Source organism: Malus sylvestris, chromosome 15 (genome assembly GCF_916048215.2).
Source record: "Malus sylvestris chromosome 15, drMalSylv7.2, whole genome shotgun sequence".
In the NCBI taxonomy this organism is placed as follows: Eukaryota; Viridiplantae; Streptophyta; class Magnoliopsida; order Rosales; family Rosaceae; genus Malus; species Malus sylvestris.
Genome location: NC_062274.1, coordinates 2,179,690 through 2,190,094, shown reverse-complemented (window position 1 = coordinate 2,190,094; position 10,405 = coordinate 2,179,690). Strand labels below are relative to the sequence as shown.

Sequence of the window (10,405 nt, the reverse complement as noted above, 5' to 3'; positions counted from 1 at the left end):
CTAGTACGGAGTTCAGAATCCAAGCAAGGACCATGTCGTTGCATCTTTGCCATGATGCAAACTGCTTGTCAGTTTCAGATGGAGGTTCAATGGTTCCATCAACCGAACTGAGTTTGTTATTCGCGCTCAAGCTAATTTGCCTAGCACGACCCCATGTATTGTAGTTGTCTCATTGAAGTGTTTAGGAAACAATTATATCCCCAGTCTGATCGGAGGAATGTAAAGTAAAGGGGTTTGAGACATTAGTGGACATCTCTTTTGATTTTGGGTTTTTTGTTGGTTCGACAACAGTGGCGATGTGGGCAATCAAAGTCACCGGAAACGGTGCTTTGATACCATGTTGAAGAGTGCTAATGCTAGGATTAGATACATGGGAAGGAATTCTCAATAAATTTCTTTTTATTAATTTTCTTCGGTTTTTTAGCCAAAATGGTCCTTAAGATTGATATAATTCTTCATTTTGATTTTTGAGATTTGAAATCAATAAAAATGGTCCATAACTTTGTCCACCATCAATCATTTTGGTATTTCCGTGTAAAATCTCTATTAACTAATGATAAAGTGATAAAAATACCTTCAAGTTTTGTCAAATCATTTTGGCACATTGTTTATTAAATTGAGTGTATTTTTTTCATTTGGTCTTTATTTAACATAATTTTTCACGGAATGACGAAAATGATTGATGGTGAACAAACTCAAGGACCACTTCTATTAATTTCAAATATCAGGAACTAAAGTAATGAGTTATACAAATCTCAAGGACCATTTTGCCTAAAAAGCCATTTTCTTTTACAATGGAATACAAGTTTATACAATACAAATAGTATTCTAGAAAGTCAACTCTATGAGATATCAATACATGATTTACACAAAGGGTAATGCTAAGGAGACCAAACTTTTAAACTAAATTTGCAAATCAAATGATGTATCACCAATAGAAAATAAGTATGTTAATCAACGTTAAGTAATAATCCAATCATCAATAACCACATTATTTGATTTGTAAATTTGGTTTAAAAATTTAATCTCCCTATGCAATCAAGGAGAATAAAATAGGATCAGGATCCTCTCCTGAGCAAATGGAGAGGATCCTCCTGACCGGGTCCATCGGACGGTTCAAATGTTATCCAACGGCTATAATTATTATAACTTTTAGTGGAGCTCCCTGTTTGTAGCCGTTAGATAAATTTTGAACGGCCCGATGGACCCGATCAGGAGGATCCTCTCCATTTGCTCAGGAGAGGATCCTGATCCAATAAAATATACTAAATGATATTCTAATGGTAGCATTCTATAAAGTTATTCTAATTCGTCAACATTCGAGCATTAATGGTTTTTTTACTAGAAAGTCAGAATTAAGGTTGAAGACTGCCCCAGATAGTAACCAATGCAACAAAAGACTGCTCCAGATAGTAACCAATGCAACAATCGGCATGTTTCATTATGCCTAACCTACTGAAATCCCCAGTGGATTACTTGTATATAAATCAACCTAACAGAGCTTGCTATTTCATTGATTCGTCGCAACATTATTCCAATCATGGATCTTTCTATCCGATTAACAGTCATAAGTTTGTTCGTTTCCCTCATTTTTCTCATTCGCTCATTTCTTAAAAAAAATGTGAAAGATTCCAAGTCTAGAGAAGCACCGGAACCCGCCGGTGGATGGCCAATCATAGGCCACCTCCACCTTCTAGGAGGCGGAGACCAGCTTCTTTACCGAACACTTGGGGCAATGGCGGACAAGTACGGCCCAGCCTTCAACATCCGCCTCGGCAGCCGCCGAGCATTTGTAGTGAGCAGCTGGGAAGTAGCAAAAGACTGTTTCACAGTCAACGACAGGGCACTCGCTTCTCGACCCACGACGGTGGCCGCCAAGCACATGGGCTACAACTATGCCGTGTTCGGCTTCGCGCCCTACAGCCCATTTTGGCGGGAGATGAGAAAAATCGCAACGCTCGAGCTCCTCTCGAATCGAAGGCTGGATATGCTCAGACATGTCAGGACGTCAGAACTCGACATGGGCATAAAAGAACTGTACAGTTTGTGGGTCCAAAACGGAGGTTTACGACCTGCCGTTGTCGAGCTCAATCACTGGTTGGAGGAGCTGACGCTTAACGTGGTGGTTAGGATGGTGGCGGGAAAGCGTTATTTTGGCGCGTCGGCGAAATGCGAAGATGGGGACGAGGCGAGAAGGTGTCAGAAGGCGATTGGACAGTTTTTTCATCTGATCGGGATTTTTGTGGTGGCAGATGCACTGCCGTTTCTTTGGTGGTTGGATTTGCAGGGGCACGAAAAGGCGATGAAGAAGACGGCGAAAGAGTTGGATGGAATACTCGGAGGGTGGCTGGAGGAGCACCGCCAGAGGAGAGGAGCTTCTCATGGTGAGGCGGAGGATGAAGGAGGTGATGAGGATTTCATTGATGTCATGTTGTCTCTTGAGGAGGAAGGGCAGCTTTCAAATTTTCGGTATAGTTCAGATACTAGCATCAAGTCTACCTGTCTGGTATGGTTTCTGTCTTTTTTTTTTAAAATCTAGAGAAGCATGACACTATTGGTACCGTTTAGAGATAGTTTTTAAAATACGCTATGAGGTATGTACTAATGCAGTTGCTTGCAAACAGGAAAGAAAATTTTAATTTTTTTCACATTACTACGTAAATTTTGAAAGCTCTAAAGAATTTAGGATTCTAAGGACTGGGAGATGAAAACTGTCTCAATTAGAAATTGGGCGGGATAATATGATTGGGACGCGGTGTGTTTGGTTGCCATTTAGAAGTGTGGCATGCCACTCAGTACTACGGTCTGATGGTATTATTCTTCAATTGTAAGTGAGATGTTTTAAGTTTGAATTTCGTGATTAGCGAATTCGATACCAAATTAGATTGCCGATTGTGTAGTTTAGCCGAATTCTCCCTCCTCTTAGTGTAAAATATATCGTTGTACTAAAGAAAAAAAAAATGTGGTACACACTTACCACGTAGGCTATTAACTGATGGAGACCCGAGATTTTAGATCATGTTTAAGTGTAACCTCAATATTGTGATATAAATCTCGCTCTATTTGCACACAATGAGCTACATACTTTAGTACTTATTTAATTACAAATTCACGTTATTAGATTCGGAAGTAATGAACTCATACTTTTTAATGTTGAAAATTGATTATTTGTCATTTAATTACTTTAATTCAAACAAATTAAACATGGAAATTGTAGGCGCTTATACTTGGTGGGAGTGACACGACAGCAGGAACTCTGACATGGGTAATCTCATTACTCTTAAACAATCCCGATGCCATGAAAAAGGCACAAGAAGAGTTAGACCTCCACGTCGGCACAGAAAGACAGGTTGAAGAATCCGACATCACAAACTTGGTATATCTCCAAGCCATAATCAAGGAAACTCTGCGTCTGTACCCGGCTGGGCCCCTTTTGGGACCGAGAGAAGCTCTGGAAGACTGTACCGTAGCAGGGTACCGCGTGCCAGCCGGCACCCGGCTAGTGGTCAATGTGTGGAAGATTCAAAGGGATCCAAGGGTTTGGGAGAACCCATCTGCTTTTGTTCCTGAGAGGTTCTTGGAAAGCCATAGCCATGTCGACGTCAGAGGGCAACAATTTAATCTGATGCCGTTTGGCTTTGGCAGACGGTCGTGCCCTGGTGTGTCGTTTGCCATGCAGGTTCTTCACCTAACGCTTGCCCGACTGCTGCACGGGTTTAAGATTGAAACGGCGTCGGGTCAGGCTGTTGATTTGACTGAGAGTCCTGGTTTAACCATTCCGAAAGCAACTCCGTTGGAAGTTGTCCTCAGCCCACGTCTACCCAGTGAACTCTATCTCTAGTCAAAGTGTCTGAACAACAATAAAACTTGAACTGCTTAATTTGTCGATTAATTAAGGAGGTTTAAACAGCTTTTATTTTGATGTAAGGTGTATCTTTTCTTCCTGTCATGCTACAAGCTATTGAGAGAGGAGAAATTGAATCCAGTAGTGTGGTATGTGGTATGATATTTTAGTGATTATGATTGTTGGTAATTTACTCATATATTTTAGATTCAAAACTGTCTCACTTTTTTAAATTATTGAAATAATTATAGACCTTTTTTCTTGTTGTTATGTTTTGAAAAATATAAAATTAAATTTTTTTAACCAACTTAATTATAAATTCTAAGAGTTATAATATGAGCCTTCACATGATTATTTACATAACAATTAAAAATTAAACAGTAGTGTTATATTATCGGATAAGTTTAAATAGTTACACCCTCCATTATGATCAAATGGAGAAAGATAATCTCTTCACCTGACGTCATGAACTAAAGAACGTTATTTCACATAAGTAGAGGAAAGTTTTATTTATAAATCGTTAATTTTTAACAAAAGTATTTTATAACTTGTATAATAACATATGATGTATCACTTCATGTTCTGAATACCCCGAAAATCTCTCCTATACCACCTCACATTCTATATATACTAAAACCCAAACATATGGTTACTGTTTTAGAGCAGTGTGCGGACCAAAATACCCCTCAATTCGTTTGTTAAGTCACTTTTTTGCCTTATTTTCTACAGTGAAATGACTTTCTTACCCTCCGAGGCCACGCATTTATCCTCTCCGTCTTCTGGATTTGCCCGCCTTGCCCACGCGTCGATCATCAGTAAAAAGTTATGCTTTGGCATTTTCTCCACTTTTCCTTCCGTATTCACTTTTCTCTCTCACAAAAGTCTGCTTCTATCGCCCTCAAATCTCGACTTCTCTCTGCGTCTCTCACTCATCTCTCAGCTGTCTCTCTCACTCTTGAGGTACCCTGCCACTGGATGTCGTTTGCCGTTGCCGATCTGCAAGTAAAGCTTCAATTTCCATATTAAGGTTCTATTTTTCTTCATTTCTGGAATTTGGGTGTTAATTTCAATAATTTATTTCTATTAATTTTCGTCTTGGTTGGTTTTTCCATTTTATCAGGGTGATTTGTTACCTCCAAGGTCCACCGTCGTTTATTGGTGAGTATTTCCGGTAGTTTTCCATGTTGAGGTGGGATTTGTGGATGAATTTTTTTTTTCTTATTCTGGGTATTTTCTTTATATCATTAGATCCGCTGTCCGGGTCGATGATTTGTTTGTGTTTTTCGTTTCAGAACGCGTTGCTCTACGTTATTTGCAATTTAGTTTTTGTAATTTTGGGTGTTTTGTTTATATCCTTAGATCTGTTGTTTGGTTGTATGATTTGCTTCTGTGTTTTGTTTCAGGTCACTGTGCTTTTCGTTCTTTGGGGCTTCTGTATACAAGCTTGGAAGCCAATTATGTTCAAGGTAAATAATTTCGGTTTTTTACGCATTTTCTGCAACAAATTGTATTTTTTAATATTGTGAAAGTTATGTTTTCTATAGTGTGAAAGTCCAATCTGTGGGATTTATTTATTTTTAATTTTGGTGTCGTTGCTGTGTTGTTTTATGGTTTTGGATGGTCTTGGATGACTTGGTGTTTCCATTTATGTGTTGCAAAAGATTTTATCTTTGCTGTTGAGCCATATGAGTGGTACATTGACTTGCTGCGCTTCGGGGCTGTCAAACATTGTGGTTTTGGTTTAGGATTTGAACGGATGGTTCTGTTTGCTACTGGTATTGACAACATTAGAGATGTTATTCATTTCCTTAGATATCCAGGAAGAGCAGATCTTTGAATTAGTTTATAGATTGAAAGGAATATATTTGAATTAGTTGTTATAGGTTTGTGTCCTTTACCTTTATCTACGTTAACAACAGTATTGCCCGATCATCATTGGAAGAACGTAGAACAAAGAATTGCTGCTGTCAATTTGATTTGTTATTAGGCAAGCAGATCTATTCAGAATTCTGTGTTTTGTTTATTCACAACTTTAAATTATGTTTCGTGTGATTTCTGGAACTCCATTTTTATTTCGATTTCTTGCGTATTGGAAGGTTATGGATGCATGATTGGTTGCTGGTTGATGTGATTTCTCCCCACCGCATCACGTCCAGAAGATCAGGTTTAATAATTTTCGCACTTTCTTCAATCGATTCTGTCAAATTTTTCATCAATTTTGTGAATTTTTTTGATGAATTACACAGCTCTGGGTTTGAATCTTTGTTTGGTGATCGAAGATTGATTTCTTTGTTTCTTCATTGTTGATTCAGGTGCTCACCTCACATGGCTTCAGTGGAGAAGTGATGGTTTTGCTTAAGTGTTTTAGATAATCTGAAAAAATATGCAGATACTATGATTTGGGGTTGCTTCCTTAAACCGTGATAAAGCAGTCCATGTAATTTTAGCATGGTATCATTTTTTATCTAATGCATGAGTATAAGAAATGTTAAGACAATAGTATATTGGGAAACACCATGTGATTTAAAATGCAAAGAGAAACAATGAACCATGTTTTATATTTTGTTCGTATTGGTTGATTTAAATTTGGGAACTTTTGACTTGGATTAATGTGTTCTGTTTAAGATATCATTTTTAGATTATGAATCGTTTGCCAATGCAAAAGTTTACATCTTTTTTATGGTAGGATTCATGCGTTTTTTCTTAATCAGTTAATCTTTCAAGCTTTTAGTTTTTATCAAGAAATTTAATTTGGGTTTCATTTATTTGTAAAACTAGACACTATTTTGTGAAGATTTTTCTTTATAATTCAGTAAATAATTGCTTCTTTGGCTGTAAATTTGACTTTTGTAAATTTCCAGGTTGTTCTAGACTTTGTCGATACTGCACAGTTCTCTTCGCGGCCCACTTCTATTTCGTATAGCAGAGCTTGATAACAGGTTTGGGTCAGTCTCAATTGCCAGTGGATATTACTTTGTTTTAATTTATTCATCTTTTTTCAAATTTTTGTGCAAATATCTTTGAAACCCAAGTAATTCAAAGTTCAAATTTATGTGTAAATTGATAGGTGTGGGTGTGGACACCCAATATGACTTTTACATGGTGTTGCTATCTGGTTTCACATAATTATACTGGGAACCGTCGAAATTTTGGTTTAGCTGCAGATAAAACAAAATCAAAACGTTACAAAGTAGAGGTATAATTTAATTTTTATATTTGATGCATCATTGGATTAAATAAATATAGTAAGAAGATTGACTTGACGTATGTGCTTTCGTTTCATATTTAGAATGGATGTTTTCCTTAAATTTGCTATTAATTGGTTTTCCTCACCGAGCATGTGAAGGGTGTAATCTACCTAAAGTAAATAACCCAAACAGTTGAAAATGCACTCACCTGTTTTATTGATAACTATACAGAGATTTGAATCATTCAATTTGTGTTAAAATATTGTATTGTTTTAATTTCAATGCTTTCTTCTTAATTTGTATCAGCTTTTTAGCTTATTAGTTGCTTATATAATTATTCCTGTGTTTTTTTTGTAAATTTACGAAGAAGGATTGCAAAAAATCACTTAATGCTTTGGAAAATTGCCTCGTGATTCTATTTGGTAAGCTTTGAAAAGCCTCATCTTTTTATTCTTGGTTATTTTCCCCTTAATTAGTATTTGTCCTGTTTGTACGTTTGGTACAAGTTTGTCTCACTATTTTACTGTCATCTGTCAGAATTGTTTTTTATTATTTCCGTGATGTTTTGCAAGATACATTGATAATAGATTTCGTATCAACTACCATGCGTCCAACTACGTACCTTCTTCGTTTAATTTAAAATGGTTTGCAATGATATCGACCGTATCAAAAAGTTCGTTCACCCAATTTATACTTTCATGTAAAATTCTTACAAAAAGTTTAAACATCTTTCAGTTTAAATAACATTAACGATTTATAACAATCTCTTATAGCCTTGAAACATAATTTTTTAATACGGTTTTTAATCCCGCACCAACGCGCGGGTCATATTTCTAGTTTTTATCACTCTTCTTCTTCCGGCTTTATAACATATTCTGCCAAAAATATAATGTTACGGTGAAGCTACGTAAAATCTCACTTTGAGATTGTTTCCGTAACAGTTGTCCTGATAGAATAACACATTTTTCTTTCCTGATAACTTTTAGCTTTTCACGTAAAGTACTGGACCACTGATCAATGCTTTCGTTTTGTGGTAGTGATCGATTGGCAGTTTGCTTCCTAGGGATCAATAATCCATTGGAAAAGTCAAAAGTATATCTGAGCGTAGATTCTGGAGGATTTTCTATCAGAGGATTCCAATCAATTGCCTCGGAGAATCCAAATCCCAATAATCCATTGGAAAAGCCAAAAGTATATTTGAGCGTAGATTCTTGAAAATTTTAAATTATGTTCCTTCATTATATATCGTGCAATTAAAAATTATTTTAAATATTTTTATTTAAAATTAAATATGAATAATACATTACAAAAAGATGATCGTACGATATACGATAAACGATGAATAGATACGATTTAAGAATCCCTACTATCCTCATAAAAGGATCCGAGAGAGGATCCTCAATCTCTCGGAATTATGTTATCGTGTACAATAAATAAGAATCATTGTAGTGATAGATAACCAAGTAACCCAAGCTCCAATTAATGGAGTTCTCTTTCCCATTCCTAAACACTGCCATAGCTGGACTCTTTGCCGTACTTCTATTTTCGTACTATTTCATACAAAAGTTTAGGGCAGCTACCAATTCCAGGGGTTCCAAACCACCAAAATTGGCAGGTGGGTTGCCTCTGCTAGGTCATCTCGATCTATTCGGAGGATCCAAGCTTCCCCATATAACCTTGGGAGCCTTGGTCGACAAATATGGACCAATTTTCACCTTCAACATTGGCATCCACTCAGCTCTGGTGATAAATACTTGGGAGGCTGCCAAGGAGTGCTTCACCACCAATGACTCCATTGTTTCCTCCCGTCCCGCTACCCTAGGGATTAAGCACTTGAGCTATGACTTTGCTATGTTCGGCTTTAGCCCCTACGGTCCATACTGGCGCGAAATACGCAAACTTACATCCCTCGAGCTACTCTCAAACCGAAGGCTCGAGTTACTCAAAAGCGTTCGAGTATCCGAAGTGGAGATGCGTTTAAAAAAGCTGTACAAGCGATGGACCGAAAGAAAAGATGGTGGATCGTCGGCTGATATTTCGGTGGAGATGAAACAGTGGTTTGGGGATTTGACACTAAATGTGATTTTAAGGATGATTGCCGGAAAGAGAGTCTTTAATGTTGTTAATGGCAATTCGAATGATGAGAAAGAGGCAAGAACGTGGCAAAAGGCCATGAGGGAGTTCTTTCACCTGGTGGGAATGTTTGTGTTGGGAGATGCTATTCCTTGGCTTTGGTGGTTGGATTTGGGCGGTCATCAGAAGGCTATGAAAAAAACTGCCAAAGCGTTGGACAGTATTGTTATGGGATGGTTGGAGGAGCACAAGCAGAGAAGAGCTAAAGGCCAAGATCAGCAAGATTTCATGGGTGTGATGCTTTCAGTCCTTGATGGAGCACATGTTTCAGGCTTCGATACTGATACAGTCATCAAAGCAACATGTTTGGTACATACTAAATTCGTTTATAGTTAACTAGATTGTCTCTCTTTTAAAAGTTCAAACTAATTAATTAAATTTTCTCGGTTAAATTTGGTTTTAACTAACCAAGCGAATTATGATTCAATTATTTGTAGAGTCTGATTCTTGGAGGGAGTGACACAACCATGGTGACTCTGATATGGACACTCTCGCTACTTTTGAACAACCGTCACGCTTTGAAGAAAGTTCATGAAGAACTAGACAAGCATGTTGGTAAAGAAAGGCTAGTGAACGACTCAGATATCAGCAATCTTGTCTACCTGCAAGCAACTGTTAAAGAAGCAATGCGTTTATGTCCTGCTGGACCAATCTCTGGCCAAAGGGAATTCACCGAGGACGGCACGGTCGGAGGCTACCATGTTCCGAAAGGCACGTGGCTGTTGGTGAACCTGTGGAAGATCCAAACCGATCCACGGGTTTGGGCCGACCCGATGGAGTTCAAGCCGGAGAGATTTCTCACCACCCATAAAGATATTGATGTTAGTGGTCAGCATTTTGAGCTCATGCCTTTTGGTAGTGGTAGAAGAGCATGCCCTGGTATAACTTTTGGCCTTCAAGTGACGCTTTTGACTCTGGCTGGTTTTCTACATGCGTTTGATGTCTCAACTCTGAAAAATGCACCGGTTGATATGACCGGAAGCGTCGGACTTACAAATATGAAACTCACCCCTCTCGATGTCCTCGTCAAACCGCGCTTGACTCCCCAAATCTTTATGAATTAGTTACCCGTTTAGTACGTAAATCCTTGTACAGTTTGAGCAGTATGTATGTTCCATTTCTAGTCAGTATCTTAATTATTATCTGAATGTCTATCTATTGGAAAAACTTCTGGATATATACGTTTTAGACATATCTGCAGATGAGGACATAATTAAATTTTGTGGTTTATGTTACTCAA

At 37.8% G+C, this 10,405-nt stretch overlaps 3 protein-coding genes across 9 annotated transcripts; all 3 read left to right on the top strand.

Annotated features, from left to right (window-relative positions):
- Window positions 1–1,540: 1,540 nt before the first annotated feature.
- Window positions 1,541–3,845, top strand: LOC126603185 (xanthotoxin 5-hydroxylase CYP82C4-like). Its single transcript, XM_050269954.1, has 2 exons — window positions 1,541–2,506; window positions 3,218–3,845. Exons 1-2 carry the CDS (start codon window positions 1,541–1,543, stop codon window positions 3,839–3,841), a joined length of 1,590 nt encoding a protein of 529 aa, XP_050125911.1. The 3' UTR covers window positions 3,842–3,845.
- A 544-nt stretch (window positions 3,846–4,389) lies between these two features.
- LOC126603183 (uncharacterized) lies at window positions 4,390–8,304 on the top strand. 7 transcript variants are annotated; one of them, XR_007616189.1, is made up of 8 exons: window positions 4,555–4,846; window positions 4,965–5,002; window positions 5,248–5,310; window positions 5,941–6,008; window positions 6,157–6,295; window positions 6,706–7,040; window positions 7,400–7,454; window positions 8,070–8,304. XR_007616189.1 is itself a non-coding variant. In XM_050269950.1 (5 exons), exons 1-4 carry the CDS (start codon window positions 4,578–4,580, stop codon window positions 6,765–6,767), a joined length of 432 nt encoding a protein of 143 aa, XP_050125907.1. In that variant the 5' UTR covers window positions 4,390–4,577; the 3' UTR covers window positions 6,768–6,783; window positions 7,400–7,634. The 7 variants fall into 7 exon arrangements, 4 of the variants coding, with proteins under 4 accessions (XP_050125907.1, XP_050125908.1, XP_050125906.1 ...); XR_007616188.1 differs by lacking the exons at window positions 5,941–6,008; window positions 6,157–6,295 and having other exon boundaries at window positions 4,390–4,846; window positions 6,706–6,783; XR_007616187.1 differs by lacking the exons at window positions 5,941–6,008; window positions 6,157–6,295 and having other exon boundaries at window positions 4,391–4,846.
- An 11-nt stretch (window positions 8,305–8,315) lies between these two features.
- Window positions 8,316–10,405, top strand: LOC126603181 (cytochrome P450 CYP82D47-like). Its single transcript, XM_050269946.1, has 2 exons — window positions 8,316–9,474; window positions 9,603–10,405. Exons 1-2 carry the CDS (start codon window positions 8,515–8,517, stop codon window positions 10,227–10,229), a joined length of 1,587 nt encoding a protein of 528 aa, XP_050125903.1. The 5' UTR covers window positions 8,316–8,514; the 3' UTR covers window positions 10,230–10,405.

Bases quoted from the DNA above. Each gene is read 5' to 3' on its own strand.
- LOC126603185 (XM_050269954.1), top strand. From the start codon at position 1,541: ATGGATCTTTCTATCCGATTAACAGTCATAAGTTTGTTCGTTTCCCTC. The intron at 2,507-3,217 runs GTATGGTTTCTG...TGGAAATTGTAG, and splicing joins GCATCAAGTCTACCTGTCTG to GCGCTTATACTTGGTGGGAG.
- LOC126603183 (XM_050269950.1), top strand. From the start codon at position 4,578: ATGACTTTCTTACCCTCCGAGGCCACGCATTTATCCTCTCCGTCTTCT. The intron at 5,003-5,247 runs GTGAGTATTTCC...GTTTTGTTTCAG, and splicing joins AGGTCCACCGTCGTTTATTG to GTCACTGTGCTTTTCGTTCT. The intron at 5,311-6,705 runs GTAAATAATTTC...GTAAATTTCCAG, and splicing joins GGAAGCCAATTATGTTCAAG to GTTGTTCTAGACTTTGTCGA.
- LOC126603181 (XM_050269946.1), top strand. From the start codon at position 8,515: ATGGAGTTCTCTTTCCCATTCCTAAACACTGCCATAGCTGGACTCTTT. The intron at 9,475-9,602 runs GTACATACTAAA...AATTATTTGTAG, and splicing joins TCATCAAAGCAACATGTTTG to AGTCTGATTCTTGGAGGGAG.